The sequence below is a fragment of the Bubalus kerabau genome, chromosome 9 (assembly GCF_029407905.1).
Source record: "Bubalus kerabau isolate K-KA32 ecotype Philippines breed swamp buffalo chromosome 9, PCC_UOA_SB_1v2, whole genome shotgun sequence".
NCBI classification, from domain to species: Eukaryota; Metazoa; Chordata; class Mammalia; order Artiodactyla; family Bovidae; genus Bubalus; species Bubalus kerabau.
The window spans coordinates 51762936-51785175 of NC_073632.1; the positions used below are offsets into that span (position 1 = coordinate 51762936).

Sequence of the window (22240 nt, forward strand, 5' to 3'; positions counted from 1 at the left end):
GTAATAGAATTCTCAGTGTGTTAAAATTCGGATAACCCTACAGGAAAACAAACACAATAGCTTCTGAGAGCCAGCAAAGAGACTTATCAGAACCAGGGACATTTAACGGTTAATATAAGGCTATGTAAAGCTTTCTTTATCTCTTGGATTTCCCAAGAAGCCATTGTAGCTAAGTAGCAGGTCTTTATTCTGAATGACACAGATTACTTGAAATAAAAATCCAATTGCCTCAAATTGTATACAATTGGTGAAGGGCTAGAGATAAAAAAAATAGCTAAAATATTATTTTGGCTTCTAGAAATCTAATCTAGTATAGGAAATCATGATTTTTTTTTTTGAAATCATGATTTTTAAAAAAATTAGTTTGCTTGAGAAATGAAGTCACTGAAGGATTCTTCTAAATAGCAAATTTTCCCTGCTTTTAAAATATGGCTCACTTTGTAAAACTTTGGTTTTATAAAAAAAAATTAAAATGAGATCTGTTGATATATTAAGAGAAATTGATAATGCAAATCAAGTTCTGTTACAGTCAAAATTACTTTTTTTTTCAATTTAGTTGACTGTCAATGCAGTTGGTGTTTTCATATTCAGTGCAACTGGGATCAAATTTTTTTCTATAAATTTTTTTAATCAAGGTATGGTTGATTTACAATATTCCCCATTGGCTCAGCAGGTCAAGAATCTGCCTGCAATGCAGGAGACACAGGAAACGTAGGTTCTATCCCTGGGTCAGGAAGATCCCCTGGAGGAAGAAATGGCAACTCACTCCAGTATTCTTGCCTGGAAAATCCCATGGACTGAAGAGTCTAGTGGGCTACAGTCCAAAGGGTTGCAAAGTGGGACACGACTGAGCGCGAGCACAGACATGGCTCATTTACAGTATTATGTAGGTTTCAGGTATGCAACATAGTAATTCACAATTTTTAAAGATTATACTCCATTTATAGTTACTATAAAACATGGATTATAGCTTGTTCTTCTTAACCTCCTACCCCATCTTGTCCCTCCCCAATTTTTAAAATTATATAAAGAGTTAAATCAGAGGCTCACAAAAAAACAATAAATACTAACCTTATACATTGTATTTGATATGTCAATGAATGACAATTTCTCTGCTTTTGATACAGGGCCAAGGCCTCTTGTCTCAAAATGATCCTCTTCCTTCTGAAGTTTCCAGTGTATTTCCTGCATACATCCTCCCATACTGCAGTGCTTTTCAGTCCAAGAAAGGTGAAGGCAAAATCCTCCTAGACTTACACTTTCCCGAATATTTTTTAATTGTTTCACCCATATCTAATTCAATTATAGGATTTTTTCAATTAGTATTTATCAAGTCTTGCCAAAGATTTCTACTTGGTTTTAATGGAACCAAGTCTTAATACTTATATTTCATTGGTTTATATAATATTTAATTAAATTACATGATTCCAACTAGCACCATCAACTTTGGGAACACATACAAACATCTCTTGGTAAGCATAAAATCAAAAAATAAAAAGCAGAAAGTCTCAAGGAATGTCAGAGAAGGGTCAAATAGAGAAGCATGGGAGTAAAATGTGTGTTTACAGCAACTATACTCCAATAAAAATTTCTAAAAAAGAATGCTATGGATAAACCATGGTTTATTCAAGCAGTCTCCTTTTGATGAATAATGAGTTTCTAATTTGGAGTTATTATAAACAATGCAATAAACATCTTTGGACTTTTATTCTTGAATAAAAAAGTCAGTGTGTTTACAGAGGACAAGAAGAATATGAAGACACACAGCAAGCTGATTGAGTGAGGTTAGTTAACAGCATTTCTAGGGGGTCAGCCAATAATTGAATTTTTCTAAATCACTCCACTGGGATAATAAATTGTTTTGAAGCAACCAATAATGTAAAGTATAACCAAGAAGATGCTGTGATTTTAAAATATTATTCATTTTTCATATTGCCCATACTTCTTGTCAACTATGAAACATGATTTTTAATAACTAGTAAACTGGAAATACTGACTCCATAAAATAAACATTCTGATCTAAAAAGCAAAAGAGTATATATAATACAAAACTATAAAGCCTATGCTTAGTTAAGACAGTTATCACACAAAAAATATGTCCTTGTTTTCACTGGTAGAGGTAGAGTTATGAGATGCCTTCATTGGCTTTAACAACTCAAAGCAGAAGCAAGATGTTTCTTAAAATGCTAGCTGAGAACTGAATCAACAGTGATGCTGATAAAGGAAATAGTAGTTTTTAAAAACTTAAAAATAAATTACCCTTTTAATACACAAGTAATCAATGCTCATGGTTAAATTAAAAAGAAATGACTATTGCTTACAATATCACAGTAGCTTTCCTGCGCTGCTTTTCAGATAGATGGCCATGAGATTATCTGGTGTGCCCCGTTTGTAAATCTTCAACAAAAGGCTTTATACCTGAGACAGTTTAGGTGGGTTTATTATTCCTAGCTACCAAGTAAACCCCAACAAGACAATCACTGTTAACCATTACTCTGTAGATTCTTGAGCCTATCCAAGTATCATTTTAAAATGACATCCTATTGTAAATAGTCTCATAACCCACTTTTTTCAACTGTTACTGGAAACCTCTTCCCATGTCTGTGTCATCTTTAATTGCTCTGTGTGTGTACAGTCGCTCAGGGTGTCCGACTCTTTGTTACCCGTTGGACTGTAGTCCGCCAGGCTCCTCTGTCCATGGGATTCTCCAGGCAAGAATACTGGAATGGGTTGCCATTTCCTCCTCCAGGGGATCATCCCGACCCAGGGATCGAACCCACCTCTCTTTTATCCTCTGCATTGGTAGGTGGATTCTTTACCCCTGAGCCACCTGGGATGTATGCTCAGTCACTCAATTGTGTCTGACTCTTTGCAACACCATGATTGTACCTCTGTCCATGGAATTTCCTGAACTTGAGATTCAAATTGCTAACTGTCCATAGCATTCTTTTAACAGTTAAAAAATACATTAATGGTATAAATTTAATGATTAATAAGCCATGAATATGCACTTTAGAATATTCTATTGAGCCACCTGGGATAGAGTATTCTAAAGTGTACAGCATGAAGTATATCATACCATGCTTTATTAATCATCAAACTTACAATATTTTAAAACTATTATACCGAATGCTGTGGGCAATTAGCAATTTGAGTCTAAAGTTCAGGAGCATTCAGTTCATGGAAAGTTATAATCCCTAGAAATCTTATCTAACTTACTAATTTTATAGGGGGAAAAAGCTGACACAGACAGAGCGAGTAATTTTCTTTTGATCCTAGTTACTGGTGCCAGGTCCATAATATCTTATCTGCCAGTCTTCAATCCAAAAAGCTCTGAAAATTGAAAGTTGTTTCACTTTTTTATTCCTATTACCATGTATCTACTCTCATCACCAAGATACTATGGTCTTCTAATTGCTTTCTCCATTTCTAGTTTCACTAGAACTTTCGTCAACATCACTGCCACTGGAATTAGTGCTCTGAGGCCCTGGCCCAGACCCTTGCACAGCCCCCGCTGCTGCAGACCTAAGACTGTCTTTTCTTTTTGCCTCATTACTGAAATGTCATGCTGTTTTCTGCTCAGAAACACTAATGTTTGAATCAGAACAATTCACTGAGTGGATATGCATCAATATTACCCCTCTAAATTCTCAGAAGTTCCAAAGTCCAAATCACACCTGGCCCTGAGAGATGCCCATAAAGGGGTGGGACCTACCTCAGGGTCAATTCCAGAGCCAGATCACTTTCCTCAGTTGGTCCCTGGGCCTGTGACTCTATCAGTCAGTCAATTCAGTCGCTCAGTCATGTCCGACTCTTTGCAACCCCAGGGACTGCAGCATGCCAGGCCTCCCTGTCCATTACCAACTCCCAGAGTTCACCCAAAGTCATGTGCATCAAGTCGGTGATGCCATCCAACCATCTCATCCTCTGTCGTCCCCTTCTCCTCCTGCCCCCAATCCCTACCAGCATCAGGGTCTTTTCAAATGAGTCAGTTCTTCACATCAGGTGGCCAAAGTATTGGAGTTTCAGCTTCAGCATCAGTCCTTCCAATGAACACCCAGGACTGATCTCCTTTAGGATGGACTGGTTGGATCTCCTTGCAGTCCAAGGGACTCTCAGGAGTCTTCTCCAACACCACAGTTCAAAAGCATCAGTTCTTTGGCGCTCAGCTTTCTTGATAGTCCAACTCTCACATCCATACATGACTACTGGAAAAACCATAGCTTTGACTAGATGGATGTTTATTAATAAAATGACTGACCATGGCTCAACAAAGATACTAATTGAAGTTAGTTACAAAGTTTGAATCTTTTCTCTTCTTATGCAAACTTAAAAGTCACAAATAATTTTTAAACAGTAAGATATTTAGCCACACATTATCTAGGCAGAACAATAAATGAAAATAATACTTCATTAATACTGCTCAACTGATTTGAAGACAGGGACAATAAAATGGCTTTGTTATTTTTTTTTTCTAGACTGAAAAAGATCCTGATATGCTAGGATATAATATTGCTCTTAATATAAGCAATTCAAAGAGAGATATGGTGGGTTTAGAATGATACACTGCACACAGGCCCACAAATTCATTGACCACTGGGAGTTAAGATGCCTGCTCCTGGCTGCCTTGTGGTGAAGAGAACAGCCATCAGCCAGTTCTCATCCTTCTTCCTCGCCCTCGTGTCATCTCCACTTCCCCTTCCTTGGCCCACTGGAATCAAATCTGCACACAACACAATCCTCGTCTTCCGGGGAAGCTCAAAGGCCTGCTGGCATAAGGCTCCCTTCAAAGCATCCCCTGGAAGTCTGTGTGGGATGAGAGTATTGAAACCATCCCCTTTCCAGGGAAGGGCTAAATCCACCCCATCGTGTTTCTGTTCTCATTTACTCAGGGCTCCTGACACAAATGGTTAGAAGGTTGTCCCGGAGCTCCCCCACGCAGACGGCACCGCAGACGGCGGGAGAAGCTACTCACACATCTGGGTAAAGGCTCCCAAATAGAACACTCTGAAATCTGGTTATCCGGTCTTGAGTTTTATTAGAACTGGGTTTCAGAGAAAAGATTCACCATGGGACTAACTTTGTGGGACAGAAGAGGGAACTGTTCCTTCTCTCTGCTTCCCCTCTGCATTGAAGCAATACTCAAACTCTACAACAAAGCATAGGAGAGTTGTGCATGGGGAATATGAAATACCTTAGTTGCAGAGGAGGCACCCAATTATGTGCTGTACTTGAGTGTAGAGAGAGCAAAGGTCACAGTTCCCAGAACTGCCTCCTTTGGAATCTGAAACCTTGCTTTAGACTCATATATTAGTCCCCCAAATATGCCTGCAGTATTTTGCTTCGTTTTAGACCACGAATTTATTCCTCAACTTCTCTCTTCTCTTCCTGAACCCGAAGAAATAACTAAGAAGTATGATGGAGAGCTTTTAATCGCAGTAGGTAAAGAAGATGGATGCCTATGACTTGGTGTGGACATAAAGGCAAAAGGCCCAGGCCAGGGAATCAGTGACTGGAACATACTGATAGTTGGTCATTAAAATATGCTCCATAAGGACTTCCCGGTGGTCCAGTGACTAAGACTCTGAACTCCCAATGCAGGGGTCCCAAGTTCGACCTCTTGTCAGGGAACCAGATCCTACATGCTGCAACTAAGAGTCCCCATGCTGCAACTAAAGACCCTTCATGCCCCAACAAAGATCAAAGACCCTGCATGCTGGCATTAAGACCTGGAGCTACCCCCCGCCCCCGCCCCCCCAAAAATGCCCCACAAAACCCTTCTCTCAGTGGTACTCAAAGTTTTCCACATATTAGAATGGTGTTGGGAGCAATAAAAAATTCTGATGACCAGGTCATAGCTCACACCAATTAAATCAGAATACTGGCATTGGAGCTGGCACTAGTTTTTAAAGATCCTTAGGGCTTCCCTGATGGCTCAGCTGGTTAAAGGACCCACCTCCCAATGCAGAAGAGGCAAGATATGCAGGTTTGATCCCTGGATCAGGAAGATCCCCTGGAGAAGGAAATGGCAATTTGCTCCAGTATTCTTGCCTGGAAAGTTCCCGGACAGAGGAGCCCAGTAGGCTACAGTCCATGGGGTCGCAAAGAGTCAGACATGAGTAAGCACACTCACAAAGACATACACACACACATATAGGTGGTTCCAATATGCTGCCAAGTTTGGGGACCAAATGCTTTACTTAATCAGATGCCCACCTTTTAGATTAAATCTGCATTTAAAATCTTGTCTTCTTCAACCCTCCTCTGGCAAAGGAAATGTACCACGGTTGTGGAACATTCACAGGAATGGCATCTGAATGTATGGCTTGGGGTGATCACGGGTAACAGACAATCTGCTGCTGAGATTAGCAAAGAACTGGGGCAATGAGGCCAAGGACATGAGTTCTGTACTCACAGGGGTCCTTTAGGCTGGCTTGGGTCTGTGGCCACAGATTGTGTCCCTAATTCCAGTTATGGGGGAATATTGTGGCTGGAAAAGGAAACTACCATCAAGAGTGTGGATAAGTAAATTTCAATACAATACCCAATACCAGAAAAATCAACTCAGAATTCTGCATTCTACTGAAAGTGGGTCAGTACTGTAATCTTCTTGTATTAATTTTTTTATCTTTATATTACTGCTCTTAACAAACTATATTCTGGTCATAGTCTGAATTAAAAGATGACTATATGGTCATAGCAAGATACATTCTTAATGTAGAAGGTTCAAGCCTATCAATGTAAATCATGATTGTTCAAAGAAACAGTCTGGAAAACTGTTTTCAGAATAAATATTTGAAAGTAGCCAAACTTACTCCTTGGGATATGCGTGGTGCCTAGAACACAGACAGAGTCCAATATGTTTGTGAAATGAACAAACAATAAACATGTATGCCATAGGGAAAATTTTCAAATATCAGTAATGCCATCAATATTTACGTAGATAAAAAAATATGGAGATTCTTGACATTTTAAGTGGAATCTAAATGTCCGATTATTTGCAAACTATATTTCAATGGTATAACTTTTCTGGAATGAAATTTAGCAATATATGTGAAGAGGTTTAAAGATTTATAACCTTTCGTCAAATGATTATACTTATGGAGATATACTGACAAGAAAATAATTTGAAGAGTCAGATTCATGTAAACATATTAGTTGCAATATTATTTAGAATTATGACAGAGTGAAAACAGCCTGAATAGTCATATTTATAGAATTGCCAAATACGTTATAATATGGCCACGTGATGAGTGTTATGCAGCCATTGAAACAGATTTTAAATAAATGTGGCGTGAGAGAATGCTCATGATATACCAAATGGACGAAAAAAGGAGGCTACAAAACTGCACTATGATATGATTCCATTTGTATTCTTTTTTACAACTACTAAAAGTGTCCTGTCTTTTATGTAAAACAAAAACATCCAAACAATTAGAAGAGTATATATGAAAGTTGATTTCCAATTCTATTCCTCTAATTAGTCTTAATGCAGTCAGTAGTGTTGTCATAAATTACAATTAACTATAATCCCCATCTGACACGCACTCGCTGGTCCATATGTTGGGCCTCGTAGTCAACCAAATGTAACAGCCTTTGAAAATTAATTTAGCTAAAAAATAGGCAACAGACACAAAATGACAGCCACCTAGGAAATCTGAAAAGATAATCGTTAAAAGCAAATTGAGGGGGATGGTGGAGGGAGGGAAAGAGGAAGAATTGCATTAAATCTGTTTTCCAATTTTCCTCCCTCCTGCAACCATAAGTTAATCCAATCACAGCCCATAAATAGCTTCGAGAAATTTTTTAAGGTGAAAAAACATACACAGGCATTGGAAGCCAATTCCTTATTTCCTACTCTCCTCACTAAGGCAACTCCTTCCACTGAATCAGGCAACCAGTTAAGAGTGTAGCTCACAAGAGTGTATTTTTTATCCAGCAGAAATATTTAGCTTGGCTGTCTGCCAGAGAATGCTGGAAGAACGGACTGAATTAGGGGATTTACCTTCCACGTGTTTGGCACGCGTCATTTGGAATATCTGAGAAGCTGGTCGCTCTTTCTCCATGGCATCCAAGCAGTAGAGAGGGCTGCCAAACCATCGGAAGAGTAATGTCACTCATACGGAGTAAGATAGAGCGTCATCTGAATTTATAAGTGGAGCACTTTACTCTGCTTCCAGTTTGCCTTTCTTTCCGTGACTGATAAAATAATAAAAGGCTAGCCTTTTATTATTGTGATAGATAGCTATCTATCACCATTGTAAGGATAACCCTGTAATAGTTTCCCTAAATTCTAAAGGTGCTTCCATTTCTTTCCTCTGAACATCACTTTAGAGTTGTATGAGTCTATAAACAATTTTTGATAACCATGATTTCAAAAACAGCTCTGCATAATAAGGCAGTTTTAGCACCTTCATATATACATTCAGGTTGAATTAAAGTTAACAGTCTTGTTATCACCTTCTCAGTGTTTTAAATGCCTTAAGAAGTAGACATCAAACCTTAAATCCCAAAACCGACTGCTATATTTAGGACCGAACTGGTTATAGAATTGCTAATAACATGGATTTCTATTTATTATTTGTATTTTTGTTTCCTAGAAATGCAGTACATTTATTGGATTGTATGTTTTTTTAATACTTGCTGTGTCCATCTTTCTAAAGAGAAAAAGGACACTCTAGGCTCACAGGGGCAGGATTTTGGTTATTGATAGATTTGTTTCTTGCTCAGGGCCTCAAATTTAATTGCTTCTAAATCTCTCTCTTTATTTTGTTGAATTATAGTTTACTTCCCCTGTGGCTCAGCTGGTAAAGAATCTGCCTGCAATGCGGGAGACTTGGGTTCAATCTCTGGGCTGGGAAGATCCCCTGGAGAAGGGAACGGCTACCCACTCCAGTATTCTGGCCTAGAGAATTCCATGGACTGTATAGTCCATGGGATCGCAGTGAGTCGGACATGACTGAGAGACTTTCACTTTATATACATTCTGAGGAACTGTGATTTTATTTCTTTTAAATATAGACATTATCAGGAGTTAGATATAATCAAGTTACTGATTTAAGGTTTTTTTTAATTGGTTGGATCCTATGCCAAGCAAGTCAACACTTAGTAGACTCTAGCTGCCAGAAGTGAGTATACTGTCATCTGTCTCATTGTCGGAGGAAGGCTAGGTGACCTGCCAGAGGTGGCAGCCGGCAGAAGAGCCGGTGCCAGAGCTGAAGTATTTCCTCCCGTGTCCTTGTGCACTCTTTGCAACCCCGTGCCACACGGTGCAGAGACCAGTGAGTGATGGAAAGTCCCGTGCAGTTGAAGAAGGCTCTGTCCGTGCTGACATAATAATGATCAAAAGTGGGGGACATCCTACAGTTCTCAAGTAGAGAACATTTGTCAAGCACCAATTCCTCAAGAACTTGTCTGTTTTCATCAAGAAATAAGCTAGAGAGCATAATGTTCATCTTATTGCAGGGAAAGAAAATGGCTGCTTATCTTCTCTTTACAGGAGGTGCCATGTTATCATTCCATCTAGAGTTGGAAAGATTATCCCAAGACTGCATGATGTTTCCAGACAAGGGGGTCCATCTCTTGACCCAAACCCCCAACTCAACATATCTGGGAAATAACAATATTCAATTGCTTGACTATGGATGGGAGTGAGGAAACTTAATCAGGATTTTAAAAAGTAAATGAAGTGGGCGAGGTTTCCATAAATACAAATTTATACGAATGCTTTATGAAATACAATTTACAGGAAAAGGAAGGGAGAAGAATATACACACTGCACACAGACATACATGGGGAAGGCTACACAGGAGGCTCTACCTCTGGGGAGAACTCGGTGGCTGACTGTGTGTGCAGAGTTTTCACTGTACATGTTTGTCACCTTTTGAATTCTGAACCATGGGACTGTATTTACTCATGCAAAATAGATCAAATATTATATATATATATATATATATATATGGCTTTATATTTAAAAATAATGTTGCTGAAGATATGCTAAATCTTGACTCAGGGCAATTTGACAAACTTACACATTTTTTAAATTACAATAAAGTATATAAAACAATTTAATTATTTAAGTGTATAATTCAGTGACATTGATTACATTCACACAGTTGTACAACCATCACCACTACCTATTTCCAAAAACTTTCATCACCTGAAACAGAAACTCTATATCTATTAGACAATAACTCCTAATCCCCACCCCCATCCCACCCTTCCCCTTCCCAGCCTCTGATAACCTCTATCCTTTCTATCTCTATGGCTGTGCCTATTCTAATTTCCCATATAAGTAAAAAGCAACAGTATTTGCCCTTCTGTGTCTAGCTTCTTTCACTATTTCACTTGCCATAATGTTTTCAGGGTTTATCCATGTGTAGTGTCTGTTGGAAATTCATTCCTCTTCATGATTGAGTAATATTCTATTGTATGATATTACCACATTTGGTTTATCCATCTGTATATACCATTTTGCTTATTTGTTGATTGACACCTGTTGTTTCTGTCTTTGGACTACTGTGAATAACACTGAACATCAACATTCAAGTATCTGAATCCCTGTTTTCAATTCTTTTGGGTATATATCTAGGAGAAGAATTGCTGTGTCATATGGCAACTCTGATTAGCTATTTGAAGAAGCAAACTCATGTACATTTTAGTACAGAAATTATAATTGTAGGAATTTATTCTAGGGAAGTAACTGTGATGCTCCCAGATAATTACCTACTAGGTTATTGAACATAGCACTGTTTATAAATTTGAAAAATTAGAAACAAGCCAAATGATTAAATCACATAGGATAGAATAAATGTATTACTTATAAGAGCAAAGTCCATGAGGTTGTTCAGGGCGGTGATTAAGAGAATTGACTATGAGGGCATCCCGCCTGGGTTAAGATCTTGTCTCCACTATTTACATGCTATCTGACTCTAGTCACATTAATGACCTTCTCTACTTCTCATATTCTTCATATGCAACATGGAAATAATAACTGTACTATATTTACTGAGAGGTTGTAAAGACTAAACCAGTTAATGTACATAGTACATTTGGAAGAGAGCCTGGCACATACAATGTGCTTAGTACATGTCCATACATATGGTTAGAATACTTTACAATAAGCTTGTCCTAATTTTATAATAAATAACTTTTGCAGAAGATGTGTAAAAGTGGAGGAAATACTTGGATTTATAGCTAGCATTACTATAATGATTTTGGGTGGAAATGTGTATGTATGTCCAAAAAACTGGAAATATATACACAAGATATTGATAATTATAACTAAGTGGTAGAAATACAATTTGTTTTTCCCTGCATTTTTTAAGATTTTAAAAATCTTTAAAAATGAATATTACTTTTATATTTAGGGGAAAAAGTTAAAAATACTGGATAGGAGAGCTGTTTTTTAAATACCCACCACATTTTTCATTTGGATTCCTAAAATTAAACAGATTTTGCTGTCCTAGCTTCAGAAATTCTAGATTCCTCTTTGAAGAAGAATCATGAAGCAGAAAATTCTCCTTTACAAAACTGTCTACGATTAACATTCTATTTACAAATTTGTATTAAGATCTGTTAATCGTCTTTGACGGTAAAGTTTTAAGACTCACTTGACCAAGCCACTCTCCTCAAGCTCTCTCCTGCCTTTTGACATGATCAGCTAGCTCCTGTCCCCAGCGTGATGAATTAAATGTATGACAGATATGACAGGTGAGGAGTGCGCGGAGGGGCTTAGCCAGCAGGGATAAAATAAAGCCCCCATTTAAGAACAAAGCCCCCACCAAAGCTTGCCTATTAATGACCATGCACAGAATCTCCTCATTTGTCCCATTTAGAAGGAGCAGGCAGAAACCATAGCCAATGTGTGGCGAGGCAGAGTGGCTGTTTCTCCAAGGGCCTCCCAACCAACTAATTGAAAATCCTTGATTTTCTGTTCAACATGTCTGCAAGACAGGCATGAACAAGGTTGCTGTTCAATGCTGTAGTAATACAATAGACTTAAATTTACAGCTGGACTAAGTGGAATTACTGTATATAAACCATAATATCTATCTGCAGGGATCTGGCTAAGCCCCAGAGAGACAAGTCCGACAGGGCAAATCCAAGGAATTTTGGAAGTCAATCCATTAGGATTACTGGGCAGCCCCCGATTTTGGAAGTCATAGACTCAATCTATAGAAGCAATGAAGTCTCAATCTTCTTTTATCCTAACCTCTTATCTGAAGGTCTGTTGACCCAGTTTTTGTTTAAAATAAACTGATAAACTACAGATGACATTATAGTCATTTTCTATGATACTGTTGGGCAGGCAGCCTAATCACAAATGAACATTTGTGCAGTAATTAAAAACAGACTTTTGAAACTATTTGCATAGCAGAAGTATAGCCCTCTTCGTATATAATTACAGTAACCTGAACATTATGGATGATGCATGATACTAATGATACACATAGGAAATGAACTGTTGGTTACCATAACCTCCTTTGAGAATTTTAGCCACTATTCATTTCTGCTTATTAACAACACAAGCCATTGTAAAAGGAGCTGAGTTATAGGATGTTCCCTGAAAATGTATTGTCTTCTAGGGTCTAGCTCTTGTGGATTGATCTGTGTAGGGACAGGTCTAATCACCATAGATACTCAAGAAATACTTGTTGAATAAATAAGAGACAAGAGCAACAGAAACCTTTAAACCATAGACATCCTCCAGGCACGTGGAAGTGAGAATAAATTCGATGGGCCTCCTGAGCCATCCCTGCAGTCTGTGCAAGGTCTGTCACATTAACAGCAGCTGTGGCTGGCTGACGCCCTACCAAGGACCAGATAGGCCAATAGCGGGAAGCATCATCTCCCTTCCACAGGTGAGGAAACACTGACTCAATAAGGCAACTGTCCTAAGTTCAAAGACCGATTTGAACTCAGTGAGAACCCACTGGCACTTGTGAGGCACCCAGTTCCCTCTGCTGTTCCTCTCACCCCACCCCAGCGGAAAGTTCCCTGATCAGTGCTAGCTTTAATCTCACATCTGTGAGAACTCTGGCTAAATGTGCTTTCTTTCCTTCTCACTAAGGAGAACCAGCTCTGGGAACATCTGAAACATCAGGACCCAACTTAAGCTTCCACTGCCATGAAAACTAGAGAGAATTTTCCTGCTCGTAGAGGTCAGGATAAATGGACACTGCCTGTCTGCTCTCAGAAGCCAAGTCCCTGGTTCTTGCACCGCTTCCCTGCTCCAACTTCACTCAGGAGTCAAATTACTCAGATGTCCCTCAGAATATCAGATTTAAGTCACCTGGACTTAGATTTGAGTCTTAGATGGACTTAGATCCATAACAAAAACATCTGCCTGTGTGTTTTAACAGTCCCGCAGTTCCCTTCCAGCTCAGCCCCTCACTGAGAACCCAGGAGAGCAATCGATCGCCATGGGACCCCTTTGAATGGATCTGGATTGTGTCTGTCTACGGCTCAACACCCAGAGAGGACATTTTGCAGAAGAGCCAAAGAGATGTGGAGGCAAACTTTTTTGAGCCTTATCTGAATGACAATACTTAACTTTCACCACCTGCACCCGCCTTGCAGAAGAATCAGTCACACTCAATTATTGTCTTTTTCTCCTAGACAACTACTCTTTAACCCTTCCTCTAACTGATAGTAACTGGTGGAAGACACAATGCTATTTTTAGACAGGACAGTGAATTCTCCCTTTTATCTTTGAGACATGTACATCCTCTTGCATTCAGGTCCTTCCCAGATGCTGGATTTGGGGTAAAATTTTAATATGAGGGCATTTATTACCCTTTGCAAAGTCAGTGAGATTAGAATTTTCTGTTTTCAATTCAAAGCTACACCCTCTATACTGAACTCTTTTAAACTGTGAAAGTCAACAGAGTATAGGCTAAATCCCTACAAGCTACACTCTTGATGCAATAATGAAGATCCTTTACTTTAAATAAGACTAGCACATAAGGGGGAAATTAACCAACATAACAACAAAAGCTTCTTGACATATTTCTGCCTTCTACCCTTCTCAACCACTATCCTCACTCCATTTTTTTAAATCTCAGGCTAACAAATGATTTGATCAAGAACTTGATTCAACATGCAGTACACTTAAAATGAAATTTCCAGAACTGACCAAAAAACATTTTTTTGGGGGGGGTTGATCATATTGCCAATTTTTCATATTTTTTAGAAATTATTTTTCAGGGAACCAGGAATTACTAAATTGATTTATTATCTTTATGTAGCATGTTACACTTTAGAGAAAAAATGTCCCACAAAGCAGGCAATCAAACTTGATACCTAAATACCCCAAAATGAGGAGAAAACTCACGCTAGATGCAATTAATGTCCTTGTTTTAAAATGTGACTGCTCATTTCTCAGGGGTGGGGTTGCAGGACATTTATAGGCAGAATATAGATTAAGATCAGGTAAACACTACCAACTTTAGGTCATTCTAGTTGGTGCCAAGACTACCTGGTCTGTAACCAAGAGGTGAAGTCCTTGGTGTACAAGGCAGTTTTTGAGAATCCAAGCACTTTACTTCCCCTGGAATTTTTTTTTTTTTTTTTTTTGCCATTTGAAGAATGATCTGGAAAGGAGGTGTTGAGTTAGTTTACATTAACCTCAGCCTGACCTGGAGGTAGAGGTTTTAAGAGCGGAGCAGCAGCCACAGTCAGGAAACCCCAGGAAAACAGCACAAGGAAAGGACTGCATTTGCGGGGACCCAAGAATCACCCCACCGTTCTTATTGCAGATGGAGGGCATCCTCTGTGCCCTTTGGGAGGGAGGGAATCCATCCATCTTCATTAGGCTTTCTAGGAGGGGGGCGGTGGAAGGAGGGGGCCTGCCATTTCCTTTGGCTTTGAAAAACAGAAGCCAGCAGTGATTATTCATTTCCATCCAGTGCCCCTCACCAAACCCTTGTAGGGCAACTGGGAAAGAATCAACATGGCCCCACACATTAGCAGCCATCCTATTAACCACAGCAAGTCACAACTTATTCAAAACCCATAATTAGAGGAGATATGTATGTTGGGGGTTGGGAGCTTTAAAACATTTGAAAAGCTCTTCCTAACTTTTTTCTGTCAGGAATAACTTCTGTTAGAATATTTCCATATAAAAGCTAGTCCACTCTTAGAAATGGCCAGATGTAGCCAACATTTTTTTGTACATATCACACTGCAAGTACTTTGTTGAGATTCTGCTTTTTGTACTTCCAACATTAACTGTGTTGGCAGTGATGTACGGAGCACTGGAAATCCATCTCAAACTGTTTTGCAGTATAAATTCATGGAAAAATCACTTTTAAGATTCAAACTTTTGTGTTATGGATTAACCTCATGGAAGAAGAGGTTACACGTTTTCCTTTCCTTTGACAAGAAAAATAGATTGAAAATGAATGCTATAAGAAAAAAGACATGGAAAATTACTCAATACTTAGATCTTAAGAATAAAATGTAACACTGCATTTCAGAGGTGTGTTCCAATAGATGAAGCAAAAATGTGTTTTTAAGATGCTATAGCTAGGTCCAAATTTGAAATGATCAAAAATCTCTTTATAAATATCCCGAGTTATAAAACAAGATATGTAGACATGGAGCCAAGAGGTTTTTATTATTATTATTATTGTAATATATATGTCCCACTTACTCTACAATACTGATGAATGCATTTATAACTTCACCAATCATTACTTTTCCCTTGCCCTTACCTATATTGGCATTTTTCAGCAATCGTCTTTGCCAGTCTGATAAGCAAAATGATATGGGATGAGTTAGTTGTCCATCAGGATAGATCCTCTCTGGACTACATGTTGTAAATGTGCTTTAAAACCTGTCCACATCACTTCTTCTTCGACAGATGTATACTCTAAATCCCTTCTCTAAAACCTAGAAACTGATCATGGATGGACCAGGGCTGAATTTCCCTGTTAGATAGCATTAAAGTCTCCCAAGGCCTCTGAAATGTATGAAGACCTCTGCCCCTAATTAGCTGAAAGCTTCAAGCCCATCACTCAATGTCTCTGAGTCTCAATTTCCTTATTAAAGACCCTCAACTCAAACAAGAAATAGTGTATCTTTATACCACAGTGCTTGTTGCTAGAGATGGCTGAAATGAAGTAGAGGAACTCAGAATCTAACTGCATAGTAGGAAATAGATTTGAAATAACACTGACCTGAGGGACACAATTATCATGACCAAGGCAGATGAATTCAGACATCTGGCTGGGGTGGTAACACTTGAGCCAGGTGTTAGAGGACAGGTGGATATGAATTACTGGAAGGCATTCGGTCCGAGTTAGTGGAACTAGTTAACTATTCTGGCTAAATCTCTAGACGATGGCTGAAAAACAAACAAACAAAAAAGGAATGGGGTAGGGCGGCGGATTGCCTGGCACTGAGGTTAAGATTTTTTTTGCTTCTTGTGACTGCTTCTAGATCATTTCTCCTCACCCTCAGTTCCTCCTTTTGAAGGACACCACATGCATATGCCACACCTCTGCTTGCTGTCCTCATTCATAGACCCTCTTGGTTGATCCCCTGATCTTTTCTCCCCTTCACTCCACCCCAATCAACCATTCCCAGTCCACTTAATGACATCGCATCATGAAGCACCATGGAACATCCTTCCTCTAAGCCTCTGTCTCAATCTCCTCTTCTCTGGTCTTCCCAGCACATTCACTTTACTATCCTGACTCTGGAAATGTCTCGGATCACATCAGATCTTTTAGTCCAATGACAAGATGCCCTACTTTTTCACTGTCTGATATTTACCTCCTGTTCTGACATTCCTTGTAACCCAACTTTGAGTCTACGATCTAGTCTCCCTTGCAAATTGTTTTCAACTACATAGTCCCACTTCTATCATGCTTACCCCAAACTCCAGGACCCAAGAGAGGTGTCTATGTCTTCCAACTCTACTTTCTTTCATCCTAATTTCTCTTCAATCCACTGCAATCAAGTTTTCACTCCCAGAATTGCACTTGAAATCACCATGTTCACTAGTGGCTTCCATCTTGCCAAATGAGTCAGCAATTCTCTATTCTCATCATATTTATCTCTGAGCAGCACTTGACACAATCGTCCTTCTTGAGAAAATCCTTATAATTTAATTTATAAGCACTACACACTCTTGTTTCCATCCTATCTCACTTGCTGCTGCTTCTAGTCTTCTTTGTTGAATTCTCATCTTCCTCCTTCAAGAGGTGGAGTGAACTAGGGTTCAGCTGAAGCATCTAATGCTTAGATTTAAATAATTAGCTATATGCTGAGAACGCCCAATTTTAGATCTCTACAACCAACAACCTACTTGACGTCTTTATTTGGATGTTTTATGGAAATCTACATCTTAACAATCTAAAATAGAATAGAATTTCTCCTCCCAAGATTACTCTTCTCTCTGTCTTCCAGTCTCACTGAAAGGTACCTCCACTCACCAATATCAAACTTAGGAATAATCAATTGTTTATGCCTCCCTATTTCTCTCTGTTCCTTCCCCTACATTCCATCCATCATCAAGTCTTACTAGCTCTATGTCCTATATATATTCCAGGTCCTCCAACCACATCTCATCATCTCTGCCAGAACTATTCTAGCCCCAGACACTATCATCTCTTGTCTAGACTGTTGAAAGAGTCTACCAGCTGGTAGTCTCTCTGACTTGACCTCCACCATCCATTCTTTACCCAACATTCAGAGAGCTGGTTAAAGCATAAATCAGATCACATCATTCCAAAGATAAAACCTGCCAAGGGCTTTCCATCATCCTTAGAATGAAATTAAACTACTTACCATGGTTCAAGACCTTCACGGTTCTAGTTCTCAAATCACATCTCCTTTCATGATCCCATTGGTTTATCAGGCTCTAGCCACACTGTCTTTTTGCTGTTCTCTAACAAACTAAATCATTTTCACCTTGAGTCTGTACTATTTTGTCACCAGATCTTACATGGATTTGCTCACTCATTTCATTACAGTCTATACTCAAATGCCACCTCCTCAGGGAGATCTTTCTTATCTACCTTTATATAAAATAGCACCAGAACCCATCATCCTCTGGGACTTTACCTTGTTTTAATTCACTCTCTCTCAGAAAAACCTGAAATTGCATTAATTTGCTTGCTTATTGATTTATCTGTCTCTCCCACTAGAATGTAATCCCCATTAAGATTACAGAATATATTTTTTGTTTTTATTTTTTGTCTTTTTACCTATAGTCCTTAGCACTCAGAATTAAGCTTGGTACTACTGGTAGGTACTCCACAAATATTTGTTGGACAAAGATTACTGAATGAGTGGATGGAGAAATTGAATGCTACTTATTTAAATTTGGTTCATTAAGTGATTGTTAAGGACAGTGATCTCTTGATCAGGGCCACTGACATGATGAAGATGAAGTTAGAGAGATATGCCAGCTACTCATGTGAGAATGCTGAAGCGGAAGCAGAGGTCAGGAACACTCGCCCTGAGGCTGTTCCAAGAAGCATCTGAGAGTGGAAAAGAACTTTTGCCAGATATTGCTGCAGGATGGTATGTCATGTAAGGAGGGGCCAAGGTGAGGAAAAGTCGCAAGGCAGTTTAAGAATGTAAACCTATACAACCCAGAAGTGCTGTTGCCCAAAGGGGAACCAGCATGGGGCAAGAGAGGAGGATCACAGGTTAATTTGCCTCATGGTCTACCTACTTTTAACAGCAATAGCTGAACTATGAGTTCTCCTTATTTTCTGACTTAACTATATTTCACTGTATTTTTGGTTTTGAATTGGGGCTGGGGTAAAACTGCAGCAAGAAAAAGGGGAAGAGACTCACATGAAAGAAGACTCTGGTCCGTGGCTGATGGGTGACTACAGGAAGAGCTTACTGCAATTGCCCCTACCACCTGCATCCTTGTGCATGGACCACAGGCGCACCACTCAAAGGATGGCGTTAGGGGAGGACTGGGAGAGCCCTCCCAGGCACCAAACTGTGGTCACCCTGGGCCTCAGCAACCTCTGCACTTCACATCTCCTTTATATTTATTTGTCTATTTAAGAAGAAAACAAATTAAGAAATGTCACATTTTCTTAGAGCAAGAGAAGCATGGAAACAAAAACTGGGTTTTATATAAAGTAAGAACCAAGGGTCAAATGATTATTATATTTTTTCATTTTAAAAGATGATTTATGGTTCTGGTAGGAATCCTGTCACTCCAAGTGATTTTAAATGGCTCTTTGACATGTTTTTCTTAGACACACAGTGAATTTGGCATAGATATATGTAGAGTTGATTTATTAAAAAGAAAAATCAACATTGTGCAGTAAACCAGTATATTATCCTACAAATTCAGAACACACACACATATATTCTTATCAACTTATACTCTATTCAGTATGCATCTCAAACCAACAGCTGTGGTGAAAAACTGAGGAACATTGCCTCCTCTCATGTCTACAAGAAAAAGCTGCATTTACGTGAATATATTTGGCAGGTGTATGAGGTAAAAAGCTTCTTTTCACCTTTCTGTGCAAATATAACTTTAACAAGAGTACTTGAACATGCTTTTCTCTACACCACTCATAAAAATTCTTGAGGTTCTTAACCTTACTGGAAAAGAAAACCTCAGATGGCTATAAAGTAAATACACAGCATATTCTCAATATTATGGCCATCTTCAAGCAATTTCTCACACTTATAATGCATTTATTTTTATATAAAGCAGATGTGTGTCTCTGGGGCAAACCATGCCTTTTATTCTTATGTTGTGAAAGTCCCTTCTAATTAAAACAGGAAATACAAATTTCCTTGTCTAGTTCTAAGGATAAATCCTACTTAGCACAAGCAGCTGTCTGCAATTTTTGATGAACCCTTTCTGGCTATTCTAAATGTGCACGGCTGAATTCATATTTTGCGTGCACTTTTGAGTCTCCATTCCAAAAACAAAGGGCACACCCAGTGTTTCTGCATCCTTACCAGCCAAGGCTTTGCACGCTTTGGGCACCTTCTCAAGTTAATAAGCAACACAAGCAGTGTTGCAGCTTCAGAAACATATTCAGAGATGAGAAAGCTGAATATATTCTGGTGGAGGGGATAAGTAAAACATGTAAAATGAGCAGTCATTCAAAGAAAAGGCCAGGGATTGCAAGAAGGAGAGAACATAAATGAATTTCTTTCTTTCTTTTTTTTTAATTCTTCTTGTAAATGCTTTACATTATAGCTCAAATTGCAATTAAGAAGACTCTGGTCCCACCCTTGTAATTAAAAAGCACAAGTAGTTCCTCTACTGACCACAACAAAGGGCAAATAGACTCAAACCCACTTCCTCGCAGGAGCCTCTCTTGTTGTTTCTGAGTGGTTCATGTACGGCTGATGAAACAGGCTATTGGGTCTAAGGGATTCAAGCCTAAGCAAGTGTATACACCTTGGAGATTAGATATGGTATCTGGTGAGTGAGGCAATTTTTCCACTTTTGTCAAGGCTGGATTAATATTCTTCCTAACTGCATTTTAGGAATGGTCAAATTAGTTAGAGTTCAGTCACCTGCCCAGGAGAAGTGGCAGGAAGGCGGAGAGACCAAAACTTGCCCTTCCTTATCTGCTTAGGGGCCTGTGGGTCCCAGTTCATATGCCCTGTGCTTCCTCCACCTTTCTGCTGAGCGCTCAATGCACATCAGAGTAGGAAGTCAGCACCCTAAATTCTGCTGGGCTGGGACAACAAAGAGCTGGTGATGCAAGTTTGCACTAACCTAATGAAATAGAAGAGTTTTGTAGCTTCATCTGTTAAGAATTATGATATGGAAATTCGTAGCTTGAAAAGATTTTCTTTTTATCTTAAACACCTCAATTTCTACCTTTTTATAACAATGAGTTTTTTCCCTTGAGTGAAAAATGTGATGCTTGTTTTAAGAATGAAACTCTCACCCAATCCTCTTCCCATATATACAGCTTTCATTTTATTAGGCTTAGAGTCTTATTACTTCACTTAAATCTGCAAATTCAGCAAAGTGATGGCTGTGTCTTGGAATAATAACAAGCACCTTGGCAACTAAAGTGCCAATAATGACTATGAGCCCTTTAAAAATTGAGTCAGGGGCCAGAAGTTGCACTCATGCCTCTCCATAAACATGGCAAGAAAGTTAGTTAATCAACAGCAACTAACTTTTTTCAACGGCAGCAATAAATTGTCTAATTGGCGAAATGTCTACAAGCACTGCTCAAAACACCTTGTGAATTGTTTAATTAGCAAACTCTTGCAACACTCAACAAATAGATATTGGCAAATGAGGGAGACACAGATCTCTGAAGTATTAGCTGTGCTGATAATCTAACCTGCAGGCTTTTCACAGGGACACATATTTCTTTTTTTTTTTTTTTAAAGTTTCAGACATTCAAATGACAAATATTTTCCACTTAATATGTTCTTACAAGTAAATAAAACATAAGAGATGTATAGACAACTAGGTATAATTGTGAATCAGGCTGCTAACCAGATTAGTAATACATCTCATGTATATAGTAATGCAGGGTATGAATGTATCCTCTCGATACAATGACAGCATTTTGTTCACACAAATATAACTAAATGAAAGAAAAAGAAATATTCTTCTGAAACGAAGTCTTCTTGCTGTTTCAGTAAACTGCAGAGTAGGGTATTACTGGATATATATTTAAGGCTATCCACCCAGTCTCCTACCAGCCAAAGTACCAGGAAAATTCAACTGGCAGTGATTTATAATTGTTGAACAGTCTTGGGTCCAAACTCCATGGCATGTTTTGAACCAAGAAGTGTTGAGTGGGAAGAGTCATCCTTCACGACAACCCCTTCTGCAAAGTTACCCACACTGAAGGGAGGGTGAGCAGTTTGGGTGTGGTGAACCAAGTCCTAACACATGAATTGTTGGGAAGCCCCTGGCGGAGACTTGCTGGGTATGAATGGTTTCCTTTCTTGGCTCAGATCATCCAGGACAGATCACACTGAGAAGTGCTGATTGGTTGATGAAACCCAGGTCACAAATCCAGTAGCAGTATGTATCATTTCAACATATTTTGTTCCAAGGGTGTAAACTATGTGCCAATATTTATGGTAGTGATATCTTAAGTAAAATGGTGTGTATAGAAAGGCCAAAACCCTATCTTTACTACAAATTCAAAATATATGTCCCCTCTGTCAAAAGATCAGTAAGTAACGTCTCTTTGCTTATGAAGGAATACATATACATTCATCCCATAAAGACAAAAGAAATGTACACGTTTTCCTGGCA

The 22240-nt window shown here is 38.9% G+C and overlaps 1 protein-coding gene across 3 annotated transcripts in view; it reads right to left on the reverse strand.

Moving 5' to 3' along the window:
- PRDM1 (PR/SET domain 1) overlaps positions 1–22240 on the reverse strand; it is a 60750-nt gene that overhangs the window by 31099 nt on the left and 7411 nt on the right. The window contains exon 1 of one of the 3 annotated variants that reach the window (XM_055535313.1): positions 14746–15003. The exons of the other annotated variants lie outside the window; for them this stretch is intronic. Within the exon in view, the coding sequence (XP_055391288.1) occupies positions 14746–14802 (57 nt within the window). The 5' untranslated portion in view covers positions 14803–15003. Of the gene's footprint in view, positions 1–14745; positions 15004–22240 lie in introns of those variants that run through there. 3 annotated transcript variants of the gene reach the window in all.